General features: G+C 37.0%; 1 protein-coding gene across 18 annotated transcripts in view; it reads left to right on the forward strand.

Annotated features, from left to right (window-relative positions):
* The window catches only part of LOC117405667 (dystrophin-like), a 689,570-nt gene that overhangs the window by 652,292 nt on the left and 16,906 nt on the right, over positions 1-20,372 (forward strand). For 14 of the 18 annotated variants that reach the window (XM_034008883.3, XM_059030144.1, XM_059030147.1 and 11 more), the window contains 7 exons: positions 3,617-3,818; positions 5,860-5,945; positions 7,879-8,036; positions 13,174-13,340; positions 14,220-14,331; positions 17,427-17,563; positions 18,574-18,612. In XM_034008883.3, the coding sequence (XP_033864774.3) occupies positions 3,617-3,818; positions 5,860-5,945; positions 7,879-8,036; positions 13,174-13,340; positions 14,220-14,331; positions 17,427-17,563; positions 18,574-18,612 (901 nt within the window). The remainder of the gene's footprint in view (positions 1-3,616; positions 3,819-5,859; positions 5,946-7,878; positions 8,037-13,173; positions 13,341-14,219; positions 14,332-17,426; positions 17,564-18,573; positions 18,613-20,372) is intronic. The other 4 variants (XM_059030142.1, XM_059030149.1, XM_034008890.3 and 1 more) reach the window with 1 other exon arrangement.

The raw sequence follows: 20,372 nt of genomic DNA on the forward strand, positions 1-20,372 counted from the left end.
GACAGGACACAGATCTTGAAACGGTTACATTTCTATTTGTCAGCAAATTAATGTACCAGGATCTGCAAAAAGAGAGGGGGGGGGGGGGGGTGTTGAATAGGGCTCTAAGGTAACAGTAAGCATTCTTTTTAAATGACTACATAAACCCCATTGAAAGACACAAGATTGTCTGCGACTGGATACATCAGCAGAATATCAAGTACTTAACTTGATTTACGTGCTCATTGGAGGATTGCAGCCAGAGTCGCATACATGGCAAAAATAAGGATTTGTTTTCAATTTTTTGGCGACAAGGTAAATCTTCTCCCAGAATTTCCCTTGTTTAGGCAGAAATAAAGCAAGTTAGACTTTTTTTTTTCTTTTTTTTTATGTCTTTAGCCTTTTCGCTGGCATCCCCTAAAAAAAGGCTGGTATAGTAGTGTGCAGAAAAGGCTTTCAAAATGTAGTAATTTATTTGGATTTAGCAGTGATGTTTGTTTTCACTTTTCAGGCATGACAGGCATTTGAGGTGCATCAAACTCCTTTAGAGATTGTACTTAAATTCAGTTACAGTTACATCAGTGTTAAAAGACAGGTCTGAAATGATCTTGATATATTAAAGGAGAAGTATTCGGGACTAGAAATGTCTGAAAACAGATTGCAGTTCTCTTATATTGCTGTGAAGAGTCTATAAATAGATTATTTGACATTTCACAAGTCTCTCCTACTGGGGATTTAGTGGGACCACAGGAAGATAAAGTTGTAAAGCATCCATCCTAAGAGAGTACTAACACAAGACATCCATGATTTCCACTTTATAATCTGGACACAATTATAAAAGCTGAAAGGCTAAAAATAAATAAATGAACTACGTTTGTTTAAACAGCTTATAACTTTAAAATACTAGGTAATTCCGAGTTTGGGCCGTGTCCATTAAAAAGGACATTTATCAGTCAAAAACTAGTCTTTAATTTAGGTGTTTTACTGCTAGTCGAGTTTCACATCTGCTGGTTGGTGTGAATGGACAGGCATCTCGTTGTTCAGGTTATGTTTAACAAGCTTTATAAAGACATTAGGCCTCTTATGCATTGTTGCTATCGCAGAAAAAGATTTATTTCCAAAACGGCAGTTAATGCAATAACACTTTCAGGCTTCAGGTGCATCGCCGTCTTGACCTCTTGTCCATTGCTCTGTGTTAACTTGTGTTTAACAACAGCAGAGCGAACAGGTCACATGACTTCATAACCACACCATGTTTCTAATGCATGTTAATGTGTTCGATGGCTAACTCTAATCAAGTTGTATTTCTTGCGCACGCATTACTGTGTCAGTCATACAAAGAGTGCAAGGAAAAGTACACTCTCAACTAGATTCTAGGTAGCCACCGAACACTTATAAACATAATCTAAATAAAAGAAACGGATGAAAAGCTGATATTGGAGTAAGCAGCAGGGTTCCGAAAAATATAGCATGACACGTCCCCACGTGTTGCTACAACTGTTTAAATAACGTACCTGCCATTTTTCCTTTTCGTTGTTAACATCCTCTAAATCACTGCAGAAAGAGCTATTTAAAAAAAAAAAAAAAAAAAACATAACAAGTGCTCTGGCTTTTCCATTTTGTACCACATAATGGATCGTTATTGCTGTGTTACCTGTTTGACAATGTGGGCAATAATCTATCACTATCAGTACACTAGAACTGACATTTTGAAACAGACTTTAAAGTAATAAGTGTAAAAAAGTTGTTGATGTTAAAAATGAAAAGAAAAGTGACAGTTATGTTATTTCAACATTTGTAGAAACACATGAGAACATGTCACGCTATATTTTTCGGCACCCTGCTACTTACTCTTTAACATACTCAATGTATTTTTTATAGAACTTGTTGTGGTTTCAATGTTTTAGAATGCTTCATCGAGATCTACACTCTCCACAATTTATTAGAAGTACTAAGGCTGGGGCGATGCCTAATTTTTTATCGATATATTGTTCTCCAAATAAGCTGATGCATCGATTCATCGACGTTATGAAAGGGTAAAAAAAAACTCAGTAATACACGAGGAGCTGTGGATTACAGTGCAACATGGCAAGTAACGCTTTAAAAACTATTATGCATTACATCAGTTTATGCATATACAGTAGTAATTAAATATGTTATTATTATTTTTATTTATTTTACCTTATTCTAATTCTTGTTGATTTGTACCAGTTGGGGTTCAAAGCAAAATCCCCCCCCCCCCCCCAAAAAAAAAGTTGTTTAAATCCATAACAAGTCAGACTAACAACCAATCAAGAGAGAAAAAAAACACATTTTAAAAAAGTGATCACTGTCCACAGTAGTTTAGTAACAAGCGTGTTGATCATTGCTTATATTTGAATTGTATTAAGGAACTTGATAGTGTCAACATTTTGTTTTAATTTAAGTGATGACTGGGGACTGGTGAATCCCTGGGGACTGACGTTGCCTGGATTCTTAATACTGACCAAAGATGCAACTTTTGGAACGATCTTGGTTCTTGTTTGAAGTTTTGTAGGGTGCCATCTCCAGAGGTCGCGTTTACTCAGAATTCTGCATTGTATATGCAGGACATTTTAATAAAATCCAAAACAATAACAGCAGTGCATTACTAAAACGCAGATGTAAAAGACAACATTTCCCCTTTTCATCCCTATGCAATAATTCTGTTTATAGTTTTATGCAATGCAACATGTAAAAATGGTTCCACTGCTCCCTGCATCCTCTTTAAAAAAAAAAAAAAATGAATAAATAAATAAAAAAGCAAGCCGCAGAGGTCTCAGTATCCCGTATAGCACTGCGCATGTCCTTGGTATTAGAGCGACTCAGTAATCTGTATCAGAGCATCTTACCTGTTGACACTCAGCCAAGAATTTGGACAAGTAAAACACATGCTCACAAATCATTTTTATTAAGAATTATTCCAACATCTTTCCTGCTTTTGCAAAACTTGCAGCAATTGCAATTACGATACCTGTATCTTAGCTGTCAGAACAGAGTGCAGACCAGCAAACACTCTCAATTACGTGAGAATCATCTAAAACATGACCATTTCAATGGAAGCTCCTGAGAATTAAGACTTTGATTTGGAGACGTCATTTTGGACTTGGGTGCTAAAAGGAAAATTTAAAGAATCTTCAAACAGCAAAACTGTAAGTAGTTCAGATGTTGACAGCTACCCGCAGAGACATTGGTACATGTTCTACAACACTGATTTTTACGTTGTGAACGGGGGATTTTCAAAAGATAACGTTTCATGGTAAGCTTGTCTTTGTTTATTTCTACTACCATTGTTTATGCTGCGTACTGTTTTGCATGTTCACTTTGTTAATCTGAAATAGTTACACTGAAAAATAATATAACTATGTTGAAAGTAATTGTCAAACATCGGAAGGCATTGTAGCTCGGTCCATACAGTATTTAGCACAACGCTCTTAACTTGCTCTGTTACTCTGAAGACTCCTGTACAGATCCAATCCCATCAATAAACACTCACAGGGCGGGGCAGGGAGGATAAATCGATGCATCGCCTCAGCCTTAATAAGTACAGTTGCTGCTAATAGGTTCCAGTGGGACAGGACTTGCAGTGTATTATACCATGTCATTTTGTTTGATGCAGTGGATCTCTTGGGCCTGTTGGCAGCGTGTGAGGCCTTTGACCAGCACAACCTCAAACAGAACGAGCAGCTCATGGACATCCTCCAGATCATTAACTGCTTGACCACAATCTATGACCGACTAGAGCAGGAGCACAACAACCTGGTCAATGTGCCACTATGTGTGGACATGTGCCTCAACTGGCTGCTCAACGTTTATGACACGTAAGTCTTGGGAGATTCATCTCAGAGAGAGAGAGAGAGAGAGAGAGAGAGAGAGAGAGAGAGAGAGAGAGAGATTACAGAATGGAATGCTCATTGTAATGAATATTGAGAGTAAAATACAATGTATGACCTATCCTGTTTATACTACTGTGCAAATAAAATGTTGTATATGTCGGTGCATTGAACCCACTCTTGCAGGTCTCCTTTGGTGTTGTAATTTGCATACTTTTCATGAGGGAAAGAAAAAGAAGCACAAAAAAAATCTAAGTTACCCTGACAAAGGCACTAGCAGAAACATGTTCTACTATGTCTATTTCTAAGTTTTACCTTAAATGTTTTTTTTTAAAACATGGGAGTCACTGCCACCTAATTTTATTCTGCGGTGGGAGTTTATGTTCCTTGAGGAAAGGATTGTTACAGTGGGGAGTACGACCTGAAGTCATTAGTTTTGTGACCACGTAGATGCAGGAAGCATTAATTCACTTTTGTTGTGTAGTACAATATGCAGGATGAACTGTTGTCAATTTAAGCAGAAAAAAAAGCTAAGAGATTTATTGATATGCCATTAGTTGAACCCAGGAAGTCAATAAGACGTGTATAAACATTGCTACTCCTCGCTAACTGCTCACAAAGTAGCACAGTTTTATTGTGTGACCTTTGGTTTTCACAATGGTGAAACTCCTGAAGAAAGAAAAAATCAATAAAAAACATGCACAAGGGAGATCACTGGGCACTACTATGAAGAAGCACTTGCAATGCATGAACATACCGTACAGGTTAATTCAAAGTAAAATGTTATCCAAAAAGCAGCCCAATGGTAGTGGTAACTAACCGGGATGACGACTATACACTGCAGTAGCCTTTTAGTGAGGCTTTTCTGAGTCCTCATTGGCTTGTGGAGCCACTTACCTGGAGTCTCACAACAGCTGATAGTTTCTCAAAACACATATTGCTCCTGCCCTAACCTGTTTAGGTTTGACACTGCTGTTGTCCAGTAGATTCTGATATTCTACCCATAGCCTGAAGGTAAATGCTGGATTCACACCCCATGTTTTAAGCATCCTCGGGTTGCGATGGGGTGTATTAAGTGTCCCATGCTTCAAACTTCCATTAGAGAATTGTTGGGAATCCTGCAAAAGATATTTCCATGCATATTTCTCGTGTATCTGCTAGCTGGTTTTAAGACCTTAATCCTAGTCTCTCCACTGAGTGCCTTGCAATTTGTTATTTTGTGCAAGTGGCAGCAGGAAACCTTAAGGACACAGTGTACTGTATATCTTTTTTAATTGAGGCGATACCACATTATGTGAAACAATGGGCTTGCATCTTGATTGGGCCTTATTTGAGTCTCAGCTGTTCGGTAAGGTCTTTTTGTTTGTTTGTTTCTTGGCCCTTGTGAAACCCTAAGAATCCATAATCTGAGCCGTGAGAGATGCATTATGTTCCTAAAAGAACAAAAAATAAATAAATGAGAACAAATTTTAGTAGTCTTGCTTTTTTTATGTACTTTTGCAAATTTGTTTCAGATTTCATTATAATTGGCTGATTACTTAAACACGGTGAGCAGTGTTGTGCAGCTGAATACTAAAAGGCTACGCACTTCCCTTCCTTCAGTCCTATGTTAGTATGTAGCAGGTTATTCTCCATCAAGGGAATCTTCCCGGTTTTGTAATAATTGTGTTCTGCAATAGCTGCATTACCTGAGCAATCCATTTACAGCTAAAAATAAACTTCTCTTGAAGCTTACAGCTGTTTGTTTACTAAGCAGATTTTTCAACAGTAAAAGGTTAAATGACTGACTCTTCATGGATTGTTTAACAAAACTAATTATGCTAACTGAATTGGCTGATTGCTGAAAATTGATTTGCAATGCTGTACATTTCGCTAGGAGATGATTGCATTAAAGCTGGGTTGTCTCAAATTGTATTTGATCAAAATAGGAAAGAAGTGGCCTTGTTTTTAGAAGCAGTGCTGTTTATGTGCATCTGTTTGTTGTAAACTGCCATTGAGTTTAATGCCCTGCCTTGGTTGCCATTCACAGGGGCAGAACAGGGAAGATTCGTGTTCTGTCATTCAAAACCGGCATGGTTTCACTCTGTAAAGCACATTTGGAGGACAAGTACAGATGTAAGTTAATCTGGGTTTTGTGTGTGTGTGTGTGTGTGTGTGTTTTGTTAGTTTGTTTTAAACTAAAACATTACAAGAGGGCTATAGGCTCATTGAGCTCCAAAATATAGCTTGTTTTACTTGAAAGCAGTTAATTTGCAGGGGCAAGTAGTCTAAGCAGAGGCCTAATAGAAGGTAACGTCCTAATGCAACAACATCGATGCTGTGTTATACTTGTCAATGTGTGTTTGTTTAAGCACAAACATGCAGAGGCTTAGTGTAACAGTTTGCAAAGTTTTTTTGTTTGAGTAAACATTTCCTAACATTATATTCAATATTAAAGTCCACATGTTTGCCATTTTCTGGTTCTGCAAGAGAACACTGGTCATTGGTATGGCTCCTTTGGTCAAAAAGGTTGGAGAGCTCTGCATTAGATTGAACCTGAGTGAACGTGGACTTACTATTGTTTATTTAATCAAAAGGTATTCAAAGGAACTGCATGCTGTTACTTAATTTTCAAAAATCTTACTTGATGGAGCTCTACTCAATTTCATTAGGATTGAACAAGGGGAAAATTGAATAAATCATATACCTATAAACTGTATATGATCAAGACATAGAGAGATTTTTTTTTTAAGATGAAAGCAAAGAATAAAGTCTTTCCAAAACCTCTGCCGCTGAGTATTTAAATATTTGCTTAACTGCTATAGACCTTGCTTTGTTTATAATTAAACTTATTCAGATCTCTCGGTTTTCAGTAATGTTTAAATTCCTTACTACAAATTAATGTATGCCGAAAAAGGCCTGGAGGGTAGGTTTGGAGAAACAGGCTTTACAATATTTACAGGCAGTGAACAAAAAAATGGAAACACCTGGATAAATGAGGGACACCAAGTATATTGAAAGCAAGGGCTTCCACACAGGTGTGGCTCATGCGTTAATTAAGCAAATAACATCCCAGCATGCTTAGGGTCATGTATAAAAATGCTGGACAGGCCTGATTGCCTATAATTATGGCTAGCATGGCTGCAAGAGGAGACCTCAGTGACTTTGAAAGAGGGGTGATTGTTGGGGCGCGTTTGGCAGGCGCTTCAGTGACCAAGTCGGCTCAACTTGCTAAAGTTTCATGAGCAACGGTGTCTAGGGTGATGTTGGCATGGAACTCCGAGGGAAAGACATCATCAGCAAAGGGCAACAGTGGGCGGAAGCGCATACTCCAGGATTGTGATATCCGTGCATTAATTCGAAGTGCAAGGCAAAACAGGCGAGCAAGTGCAGATCAATTGACTGCAAATTTCAACCTGGGGCGCGAGCAGCCAGATTCATCAAAAACGGTCCGCCGAGAACGCCACAGAGCGGGATACCATAGTGGCCCAACGCCCTATTAAGTGACTTTACATTGGTGTTTCCATTTTTTTGTTCACTACCTGTGTGTGTATGTATGTATGTGTGTGTGTGTGTGTGTGTGTGTGTGTGTGTGTGTGTGTGTATATATATATATATATATATATATATATATATATCTATATCTCTCACCATGAGTGACACTTGATTTAATTATCTTCTTTAAGTGAATTCTACTGTAGTCAGATACTAGAAGACAACATTCTGTTGTCTAATTAAGTCTAGACATATTTACATGAACACAGTGCCCACACAGTCCCGAACACACTTCAACTCTAGTAAAACCTATATTCTCCAAACTAATTGGGACCGACTTATATTTATTTATGGCTTGCTGAATTAAAATAAAGACAATTCCCTTGAAATATGTATTGTACTGTACGTACCAGACAAGTATGGTAAAGCATATTTAATCAAAAATCTAACTGTAAATGCATAGTATAACCATGGAGAAAAGCATGGGCAAACTGCAAAATGACTGGGATAAACTTTAATAAGGGAAACTGCACTTCGTCAGCCCACCTCCACTGACTCTGTTGGTTCTCCTCAGACTTGTTCAAGCAGGTGGTCAGCCCCACAGGTTTCTGCGACCAGCGAAGACTAGGCCTCCTCTTGCATGACTCCATCCAGATTCCTCGGCAGCTGGGAGAGGTGGCTTCCTTCGGCGGCAGCAACATCGAACCCAGCGTCAGGAGCTGCTTCCAGTTTGTAAGTCGTTCAGCACTGCGGTCCCATCTAGCCACCCCTTGCAACAACATTGCTTCCTTTATTCAGAGGTTACAGACACTGAGCTGCTGGCAGGAAGAGCAGTCTGCTTTCTTGCCAGGGATTGCTCAGAGGAATTTCTCATTAATCCACTAATCGCCTTTCTTGGCAAAGTGTATCCTGGGAACCTACTTTTTTAATTTGTTGTCCTCCACTTCCCCTTAGCAACAGCTGTGGTGAGTGAGAAAATAGGGATTGTTTGAAGGAGAAAAGGAAAGTCATCAAGAAATTGCCATTTCTTTTTTTTTTTATTTAATATGTATTGCCAAAAGTTTGTTTGTTTTGTTTTTTCCCCAGAACCCAGTGTGGCATGCTAAATTGTATAGGACATAGATTAACTTGTATCCAGATTGTCTATTTAAGTATTAATTCACAGAGAGATTATGCAGACTAACACTTTCCTGTGAAATGCAAAACCAGCTTCACTCTGTCAAAAGACTGAGGATTTGTAATAGTCCAGGAATGATATAAGACCGAAATGTATGAAGATTTGTAATGGATGTTAGCCAGAGCTATACCATCATACTCGGGGGTTTTACTTCCAAAACCTTATAATATTTCTTACATTATTATTTATGCGTCATGCCATGAGGTAGCAAAACCGTGATGACTTTTGACATCCTAGGGATCGGCATTGTTGATTTCTGACATGGAAATAATAATAATAATAATAATAATAATAATAATAATAATGATAATAATAATGATAAATGGATAAGTACACAATCTGCTTTGAAGATGTACAATTTGTTGCCCATGATTATGGCATATATAAACTGTCTACACCGTGCATTGCTCTGTGACTTTTGACCACTTTATAGGGATTTTGACTGCTGCAGCTTTATATTCTAGTGATCTCTTCTGTTTGCTGTGCTGTTATTTGCAAAAGGGATTGTTTTTGTTTAACTGTTTTGCCTATAGAGTCATCTGTTTCCTATACTGTTTTTTGTATTTAAATTGATCACTACTTTTCATCTACTAAGAAACATATTATTAATACAAGTAGATGATAGCTTAGTCTTTACCATTCAAAAACCAGTTGTCACTTTCCTTGAGCTAAAGTTCTTTCTGTGCCACAGGAATGAGTCCTATATTCAAGCAGTGAGTGTTGTAATAGATATACAAGGTCTCCCTTGCTCTTTGTTAAATGAGAAAAAGCCTTAGAAAAGTAGTGTTCCACTGTCCACAGTTACAGGTTGTACAAATGTTTACAAACCACTAATCTGCTTCACAAGTGCATTCTTCATCCAAAGAGCAGTTGTCTATTTGCAGTGCATTTTCAAGGAGCTGTGCCTTTTGTACACGAAATTGGGTTGAGTTTGGTGGCAGAAATTCACTTTGACAACTTCACCACCTCTCTTTCATAATAAGCTTTTTGTTTCTGTAGTGCTGTCTTTTCTAGTTCTAGTCCTATTGATTCCATGACCATCGAGAAAAGAGTGGGAGATTATTTCAGTGTGCTCATTTCATGACGTTTTAGCAAAAGTTTTAAATCAAGAATAGCAACATTTAAAAACCCTTGTTATTCGTTGAACTGTTTTGTTGTTGGCTGCTTTAATGAATATCAAACTTCATTTTATTCATTAAAATATATCAAGTAACTTGTACAACCTCCTTTGTCAACCCCACAAACATACTAAAAGACAAGGTTGGTTCAATAAGCACCGTCCTGGAAAGACCTTTTAGTCAGCAACAGCAGCAGCAATATATAAAGTGAGGGACCATGTCTGCTGACAGTAACAGATGCATTTAACTTGTGTAGTGGTGGCACTTCCTTGTCATGGTAATAGAATTCTCCTGTGGCCTGGAGCTTCCTTTTATTCCTTCCTTTTGTTCTCCAGAACTTTGTTCTTTTTGACACTCTTATGACCCAGATGAGCTACTAAAGCCCTTTCAAATGATGCCCTGCTTTAAATGTCATTTAAAAGAGTTTCCTCTACAGTCATTTCGCCTGGGGCTATGTTTAGCCACTTTAGTGTTGTGTGCGTGAGCAACCTTTTCTGAGATTCAGCAATGATGTTAAAATAGGTATATGGGAGACACTTTAAACTGATCAAGCTTTTTTTCTGCTTTGTTTTAATGCTTCATGGGATTTTAAACTGACAAAGCAAATCTTTTTAATGTGTCCCTGTGGGAGTCAAAGAGGTGCAGTAGGTTGAATGCTTAGTAGTCCATTGCTGGAACTGAAACCCACAATCTATCTCAATTTAAAAGGAAATAGATTTAAGTGTTCTCAGTTTAGCCTCTAGTGAACCGTAGTCGACACAAAGCAGCCAAACTGATTTGAAGTTAAGTTCAGAGTTTTAAAGGCCTTGAAATAATTCTTATTGTCTCCTTCTGGTTCAGCATCACTCCCCACTCATTCTAGCTTCTCACCTGACCACAGAAGGTGGCCTCTAAACTCCAGCAGTTGAGATTCAAACATTTACTTTGAATTACTAAGACGGTCGCAGCTCACGTTCACACTAAGTTACCTTGACACACATTTATAATAAAACAGATCATACCTGTGCAATTATAGTTAATAACCATCTGTGTTAAACTACCTGATTCTGACAACCCCCCCCCCCCCCCCCCCACACAAGTACATAGAAAAACACTTGTGAATGTCAGCTGAGGCCTTAAGCTTAAAATGAGGTTTTTCAGCCATTAAACCTTTCTGCCCCCTACACATATTTGACCTATAAAGCTAGTGATTCATGCGAGACATGAAGGCATGTATTAAACATTTAATGAACACAGTGCAAATTACATAGCCGCATAATATACAGTTAACTGGGATATGTAATTATCAGGAACAGAAGATGTGAAGCTCATGATTGTGTGCAGTTAACAGAAAAATTAAATGAAGTGGAAGTCTCTTTGTCTGCATGTCCCAGTACTGCCGCTTGACATTTAGAAAACATTTTCTTCAAGTTAAAAGTTTGCCTTTTTTGCATTTTTTTTATTTATTTGTTTTACAGCTATGAAATCAGCCAGGTGTTTAAATGAATTACTTGCAGTAGTTTAGAGCTGAGCCTCCTAGTGGAATGTGAGATTTATTTCTCATTCATAGATCCTTTGTCATGTAAAATTCCTTTTGTCATTTGTTAAAGCAGGAAGAAAAAGTATTTAAGAATCTCATGTAAATTCAGTATTGTAAGGAGGGGGGAAGGATAAGAGTTTATTATTCAATTTGATTTAATGCACTGCTAAAGCAAAAGTATCCTTTCTTGTCCTATAGACTTACATTCGTATGCATTAAAATGTCTCTAGATAGAACTACGGTGACTTGCATGTTATTACAATTGAAAAAATGTTTAAACCTGAGAGTGCTAGTTTATAAATTGATAGCAAACAAGCGCATCAGGAATGCCTGATTCAGAAGATTTTGTGGACAGCTATTTTAATGCTTCATGTCCTCAAGGGTTTGAGCTTTTTTTGCAAAGTTTCATTGCTGAGGAATTATAGTAATAAAAATGCAAATGGAGTCAGGCAGCAGGTGGCTTAGCAGACTAGGGCTGCTGCTGCGGGTGTGAGGATTGCAGGTTCAAACTATAATCCTGCCACATCATTAGGATGACCTGATTGTAAGTGATGTGTAGGGATTCCCTATTCAAATGAATTTGTTTTAACACCAGGGTGTGAATAACTGTCCATAACGAGCAGGCATATCATTTTCTTAGGGTCAAGCAATGTACCAGTGATGAGAAATGTATTGATAAAAATGTCTTTCTGGTCAAGTGTCAATCATTCTGCAGCTGGGACTGAAGCCAGAGCCAGCGCTGCACTTTCAACTCCTTATATCTCTGAAACTATTTCCAATGAAGGGTTCATTTGCATTGTTCCATTCCCAAAATTGAATTTAACTGAGAAAAACATGCTCTATTGTTACAGTGCCACCTCTGATGAAAAAGTATATGCCTGTCATTCTTGGCTCACTGTGTACAAAATAATGAAAACTTGGTAACATATGAATGAATACATTTATTTTCAAGCTAGCATCAATTGATAGAGATTCCTTTCAGGACCAATCTCCACAGCTTAATGCCAGCCCTTCTTTTTGATGAAAAGAATAAGCCTTAATAATGTGTAAAATGCATTACTTCTAATTCCATGGATCCTTCTGAGGAGGAAGTTGATTCATCCCTGTAGAAACTAGAGATCCAGTATGCAGACTTTCATGTAATTCACTGATCCTGTTTGACAGGATATTGACAAGTATTTGCAAGTACATTATAGTGCTACATTTAGAAATACTAAAAAAAAAAAAAAAAAAATCAATATTGGTTTATTTTATTTCAAAAAGTCTGGGTAAATGTATTGCTCTCTTTTTCCTTTAAAAACATTTTTTAGTCCAGACGCTGAAGGAAAATGCTCTTTTACTGACTTTTAATCTAAATTGAAAAAAAAAACCTTTATCACAATGGTGGTGTATTTATAGCAACTGGCTGTCTCTCCTCATAAACCCTTTATCCCATCTCCCCCAACCCCTCTTTATAAGAATTGCTTGGTTGAAGCCTATAATGATCACTTTTAGCAGCTAGAAGCTTTCTCATGATCTGTAATAACAATGCAATGGCAGAAGTTACTTCTAAGACAGAAGAGCTGTGAAAAATTTAAGATGTCGGTGTAGGTGGATTCTTTTTTTTGTTTTTTACTCTTTTTGGCAAACCATTAAGCTCAAACCTGTGTCGGATCTTACTCAGATGTCTCAATTCATTAAAAAAAAAAAAAAAAACATAGAAAACCATGTGAAAATGATGTGAAACTCCATTACTGAGCTGTGTTCTTGCCGTCACAGAAGGATGACTAGATATTTTAGATGGATCCGAGCATTCTGGTAACATGCACTGTCACTAGGTTCAGCCTTGTGAACGTGCAGCTGTGCTTATTGGCTGATTTGATCAAAAGTGTCATCCACAAAAGCAATAACCATTGTGCATCGCCAATAGCAGTAGACAAACAAATACTGATCTCTGCAGCTACCCGAGTCATGTTGAGGACATTTCAGGGATGTGATCTGAGCTCAAGCAGTGTGAGCAAGTCCTGAAAATGACTGATTTCTGTGTTTCAATGGATATATCTCTTTTCTTCTCAGGCCAATAACAAACCAGAAATTGAAGCTGCTATGTTCCTCGACTGGATGAGGTTGGAGCCCCAGTCCATGGTCTGGTTGCCTGTGTTACACCGAGTAGCAGCAGCCGAGACAGCCAAACACCAGGCCAAGTGCAACATTTGCAAGGAGTGTCCAATTATTGGATTCAGGTACATTGTTATGCCATTCTTTCTTATCTAAGACATGGATGTATTTTAACTGTCAACTGAATACAGGAGTCACATATAAGCCTGGAAATGTGACTTTGTGCATTCAAACCCCTATACGTATAATTGAAATAATGCTCAAACAGACGTACCAGAAAGCAGAGACCGGTAACATTTTGTGTTTTCCGCATTGATTCATATCGAATATGTTCGCTTCAGAGCGATTTGAATGTGATGGTTAGCATAACAAATCATTGGAAATTTTAGAAAAAATTCTAATTAAAAAATAATTCTGTTCTGTGGAAATTTGTAATTGGCACTGTTATATGATGTAACTGGACAAAGGATACACACACAAGGTTCCTGTAACTTAGAAACAACTATTGACCACATCTCATTGCCCAATGTCTGGTGTCTCCATGTGCCAGGTTTCATTGAGTAACAACACCATGTATAAATTCAGTATGTATTCAATGTATACTTATTTGTGTAAAAACTGCACATACTCGCGTGCGAAAATGTATATGAAAAACTAGATCATACTGTGCACAAAATAGCAGAGAGAATTCATAAGAACATAAGAAAGCTTACAAATGAGAGGAGGCCCTTCGGCCCATCTTGCTCGTTTGGTTGTTAGTAGCTTATTGATCCCAGAATCTCATCAAGCAGCTTCTTGAAGGATCCCAGGGTGTCAGCTTCAACAACATTACTGGGAATTCCTGTTCTGTTACAGTTGGAAATCTTTAGCAGTGTATTAGCATGGAGCTCCATTTGTTTCTACATTTATAATGTATTGAGCTGTAGTATGGTAAAGCTAATGTTGTTACTGTAGATGGGTCAGACAGTTAACAACATGTTTCGTTTTGTGCTTTTACTTTTTAGGTATCGAAGTTTAAAGCATTTTAACTATGACATCTGCCAAAGCTGCTTCTTTTCCGGGCGTGTTGCAAAAGGTCATAAAATGCAGTACCCCATGGTTGAATATTGCACGCCGGTAAGTTCCAATTTTTTACAGGGTCATGCTCATTCTCTGCTATACGAACAGCTGCTGATGAATCAAATTGAGCTAATGGCTGTTTCCATTACAGCTATAAAAAGCTGAATTCTTAAATGTTAAGCCCCAAATAAGGAAAGCAGCACAGGAATACTAATGTATCAATCAGCTCAAAGTGCAGTTAGCTTTGAGTAATGAGTGCTGGAGAAGACACTAAGTGTGCAACAAATAACAGCAATAAAAAAAGAAATTAAGAAAAATATGGCAGTTTGAAAGAAATCTTGCCAAACACATTTCCTAATAATAACCAGATATGTGTGTTCTGTATAATTCTCTAATGCATCTGCTTATATGCTAGCCTAACTATTCCTGAAAAAATGGTTCAATTCAGCAAGCTGTCACAGGTGCACCCCCTTAGGGGTAATTTCTAAAACCATACAGAACACACATGAAAGAATACCAAACAGGTAAGAAATAAATGTTTAAGTATCCTATGAAGGATGCTGTTCATCAAGAGGTGCCTTAATGATGGGACCCCGAGCAGTTCAGGCAAAGGCATCTGTACAAGTTACCGCTAGAACAACACTATGACCAGCAGTGGTAGTTCTAGAATCATATTAGGCTCTTTCACCTGCCAAGATTCATTGCTCCTGGTTCTTCAGCAGAAGTATCAAGTGACTATGATCATCTAGTACATTTTGCCCTTGTTCTAAATATATCCAGACCTTTTGCTTGTAAAGCCAGGTTTAAGGTATCTTCTGTACAATGCTCATAAGGTTAGACTGGATGTTTTAATCTTTTTAAAGTTCGTGGAAAGTGTTTATATTCACAATCCTAGTTCTGGGTATTTCATCAAGTAGATTAATATGCTTTAATCCGTGCTGGGCTTCATGTCACCAGCATGTTCAACAGTAATCCCAAAGGATTAGTTATGCAAGCCTTGCAAGGAAGTGTAAATGCAGTAAACCGAGTATGAATATGCTTGTAATTACAAAAAAAGAAAACTCTTGTGTATTGCGTTAATGTCCTGTTGTATTTAATAATACAAGTCACAGCCCAGCAGTGTGTAATAGTTGGTGTTTAGGGAGGAATTCACGGCACAGATGCCAACATTCAAATTAATTCTGATATAGAAGTTGTAATCACAAATAATGAGGCCCATTAAGTACATTCATCTCTGTGGTGTGCCTTTATCTGAGAACTATCGTATGAACTAGAATCATTTTATCATTCAGTATCTTATGTATGTGTTTGAGTGCATTTTCTTGTTTCTAAGGTTGCAGACAATATTTGTACATTGTCATCTCCACAAAGCATTTGTTGGTGGAAGAAATTGATGTAGATTTGTTTTGTTTTTTAAATAGATTTTTCTAAAATGTAACCATTATAAAGCAGGATAAGACTGAAAATATGTTCAAACTAAGTTTGCACTTCTTTTCTCCCCAAAAACGTTTGCATTTTAACTTGTTATATGCCAAGATTAGGTAATGTTTTTATAACATAAGAACATAAGTTACATCAATGCTTGTGCAATTACTAATAGGTATCAATGCCTGGCTATGGACTACCAATGCACTATAAACTATCAATTGGTTGAATCACGTGTACATTATACCAATAATACATTTGTATGTTGCAGTGACAAATACTTGACTAGAAGGCTTTTTCAATGTCTTTATTTGAAGAATACAGACTAGAAGGGTCTTTCAATGTCTGCATTTGAATGGACTGTTTTAGTGTTTATCAAAGCTGTTTTGACTTTGTATGACTTTGTATGTATTCTCTGAACTTCCGCTGGTGAAGTTGTAGCAGGAATTGTAAAAAAGTTACTGTAGGTGGTAGAGTCAAGGAAAATAATGAAGCCTTTCGATGCACGCTAGAGATCTCCTTGTGAGGGAATAAAGATACTGGAATGGTGAAGAATACATAGTTTAGCTTTTTTTGTAGGGGAGGGGATAATGAAGAAAAGAAAATCTAGCTTTCATAAAAATAAAAAAAACACCTGAGGATAAAATAAATAAACATTGTTTTTAGAAAAGAAACGAAATAGTAGAAAGCAGGTGGTAATATTTTGAGCTTTTATGTTCGACCATACACTTTTTAAAAATGAACAAATAAAGCATCTGCAAAAAGAAAGAGGAAACCTTTCTAACACGGGGGAAATAGTACCCTAAAGTAGTTATGAAAGTGGAATCAAATGGAAGGAGCAAGCAGAGAATTACTAACATGACACTGTATTCTTGTTAATTGGTTCACTTGACACCTACTTCCTTACATATTTTATCTGCACATACTTAAGTCATATTTGAGTATGACAGGGAGTAAACACCCTTAAGAAGTTAATAGTGCAGTTAAGCCCCTGTTCTTCATTCATAAAACAGCAGATCCCTTTACTGCCTGATAGCTGACTATCAATAGAAAAGGCCCACTACCAAATACCACCATGTATATTGATGGAACCAAGCAAACAAGGTCTTATTGTGCTATTTAATATGTAAACAAAAACCAGGTCTAAAGTCTGCTAAATCTGGTTCAATTTTATAAAAAATTTTGATAATGTTTTTATCTTGATAGCGTTTAGACTACGAGCGGATTTCTACAAGACTATACCGTTCTGTCTTGAAATATGCCTTGAAAAACAGATAAAAGTAGATAACTTGCTAGATAGAAGCCTGCATAGTGCCAGAAGTTCTTTGTGAAACTTGCCACATATTTATTTTCCATTGCAGAATTAGCATTACTCTAAAACTAGAGTAAAATCTTGCAAGCGTGTGCTCCTGTTTTTTTTTATTTGTTTTTTTTTATTGTATTATTAGAATATGTCTATGAATCAGAACCAGTTAGTTATAATTTAATACAGTAACTTTTCATTGCAGCAAACTATTTCACTTTTATGGGTAGATTAACATCCTGAATCCATTCTGGGACTGTGGGCAAACAGTGTTTTGTCAGCAACATTAGACGAAGAGACCTTGAATTTGGAGAATCGATACATGGCCTTCACACCCATTCTCCAACCAACATTTAATGGAGCTCAGTAAGGGTTTCCATGAGTATTCCATTTAAAACAATGGCTTATTGTTCCCCCCCCCCAGACCACTTCAGGAGAAGATGTGAGAGACTTTGCCAAGGTGCTGAAAAACAAGTTCAGAACAAAGCGATATTTTGCAAAGCACCCCCGGATGGGATACTTGCCAGTACAGACAGTGCTGGAGGGAGACAACATGGAAACGTGAGTGAAGCCAGATCATGATTAACTTTTTTTTTTTCTCTCAAAACAAAGCACAATTTAGTGTATCCCTTTTTTATGAGCTTTTTATGAGTTTGGTTTTTTTTTGTCCTTCTATTTTTGGTTCTGCTCAAAGGAGATGCAAGCTAATATGCAATTGCCATATGTTTAGATTTTTGGGGTTTTTGATAAATGTGTTGTGTTTTTTGTTTGTTTTTTTGGATCTCTTGTTTTTTCTATAAATCTGTTTCTTAATGTAGAATTGAGATTCGAGTTTCTTACTTGCGCGTGTACTTATGATTAGTTTTGTTACAGAACTTTTGATTATTGTTGTGAATCAACTTGTTACTGAAAGTCCATCCTCGTAATCAGGACTACTTTTGAAATGCACACAGTAGAAAGTAGTTTTACAGTTTAGTTTCATTGAAGCAGGACCAATCACAGTGTTGAATTGAACATAACTTTAGCAACTATAAAAATGTGCTTCATTACTTCTTGTAAATGTATGAACAAAGACTGTAAATAAGATATAAACAAGTGATTGGTATCAGTCACAAGCTGTCTATAGAAAAACAATGTAAGAAATTTCTAAGGGCATACTTTCTTTTAGACCGACAGTACTGTACTGTCTCCATTGGTATTTTGTTAAAGGCCTGACAATAAACTAACATGTCACTAGCTTTAATATATTTCTCATATAAATATGTACAAAAACAGTGTACAGAAAAATCAAATAAATCTTGATATGGTATGATGTATTTTCCCATACTGTTTCTGCAGATACATAAGATAGGTGATCAACATAAAGAGCTGCAGCAGATGGAAGGACTTACAGTAACTGTATAACCCTAAAGGGCAAATGAAACTTAGCTTGCCGATCTCTGCCCTTCCTTCTTTCTTTGGCTGCTCTCACGACCATTCACATTTGCTCTTTTGATTTGGTCCTTTTTGAAATATTTTTCGGCTCAGGTTCTACTACCTCTGTCTTCATCTCCCCATTTTTTGTCTTGCAGTCCTGTTACTCTGATCAACTTCTGGCCAGTAGATTATGCGTGAGTACTTCTGCTGACCTGCAGCTGCTTATCCCTTACCATGTGTTTTCATTTTATTACTTCTTTTTTTTCTAACATTTTTTTTCCTAAGTTTTAGCTTTGATTTCCTAAAGCCTCCCATGCTTCCAGTTTTAGCTGAAAGGTGTTTTTACTGAAGTGTCTGAAATGCCAGGTTGGATTATGAATGACATTTACAGTGAAACCTGGCATTTTCTTTCCCAGCTAATACTGTATCTGAAGTGCCCTTGTATAATAAGGGTCAACATCTTGTATGGTGGTGCATATTACTCATTTAAAAGAAAGACGTGGGTGTTTATATATTTTAGAAAAACATAATCCATTTTAATGTTTGCACTATCTTACTGTTATTTAATTTTTTTATTTATGTATTTATTTGCTAATTAAAATTAAATTGCTCTTTTATGATAATTTCAGAGCTCTCACATAAAACTGTAGTTTTTACCAAATAGAAATGTTGCAAACTTTACACTGGAATAAATGCTTAGTACACTGAACCAGTGCATCTATCTCAGCAGCAGGGTTTCAATCCTTTGAGTTTTATATTTTAAAAATGCAGTTGGCAAACTCCTTCATCAGAGGGTTGGGAGTTCAGCAGTTTTCTAAAGGTATTTTTCAGACCGTTTTAAAGGTTGGTCCTCCTTTTTGGAGATAATGTATACCAAGGTGGAGGGGGTAAGAAGAAAGGAAAAACATTCTAAATCTGAATAGTACAGTGCGACTTTTTAAAACGCTATAGTCGGGAGCCAAGTTACATGAGTGAAAGTGGAATGGCATTATGGGGCAAATGGGAGCCGTGACCATGCTGCCCTGTGGCTGGTTCAGAAGTTTAAAGGGACTCCATATAAAGAAGGTACTAATATGTTAACACACTGGTTAACAAGTTGAGGCAAAGTGATAAAATAGAGAAATTACACAGAAAGCAAAGGGATTCCAGTTAGGGATAACTTTCCCCTAAAGTGACATCATTTTATTATTACAAATGGGATATTAACTGTGACTCATAACACTGATGAAGGCATTAGCTCAAGCACCTGTCAGCGACTTGGTTGAATGATTTCAGGGAATAGTACAGTAGTTTTTCATCCCAAGACAGTCCTCAGATGGGTAGGCCTATCTTAAAAAAGAAAAATAATAAATTGGGGTGTTTTTCATATTCATATAAAAATTAGATTTCTATGCGTAACATCAAATCCTGTTGTCCTAATGTAGCCCAGGTGGTGGTTAAACTGATTGTGCCCTAGCCTGAAACTGGGCTCAACAGGGACTGCAATCCTGTTTGTACAGCAAGAAAACCTTGGGACACAATTGCAGCATGGTTATTATTGGAAGTGCTATTGAAATCTAGAAGTAGCTTTGTGAAAATGTGCCATTGGTAACTGTGTGGGCATGAACCCTTTCATCACTATTTTGTTGTCATGGCAACACCTAAGCTGTAGAAACAGCTTATTAAGAGCCCATTCATGGCAGAACAATAGCAGTAACTTGTGCTACAGTCTTTTAAAATTTAAAGGGGTCAACAAATCCCAGGGATGCATAGAGTCCTTGTAAGAAGTAATATATAAATATATTGTATCTCCTTGTTGTTTCGGTAACATTATTATTAGTGTAGTCATTTCTCTTGTTTTTTTATTTTATTTATTTTAATTTAATAAGGTACAGAAACGTTTTCCAGTGCTGTTGTGTAATTTCTATACTATGAATAAAGTTTGTTGTCAGGAAAATCCAATCTTTTTTACTGC

This window comes from Acipenser ruthenus, chromosome 9 (genome assembly GCF_902713425.1).
Source record: "Acipenser ruthenus chromosome 9, fAciRut3.2 maternal haplotype, whole genome shotgun sequence".
NCBI classification, from domain to species: Eukaryota; Metazoa; Chordata; class Actinopteri; order Acipenseriformes; family Acipenseridae; genus Acipenser; species Acipenser ruthenus.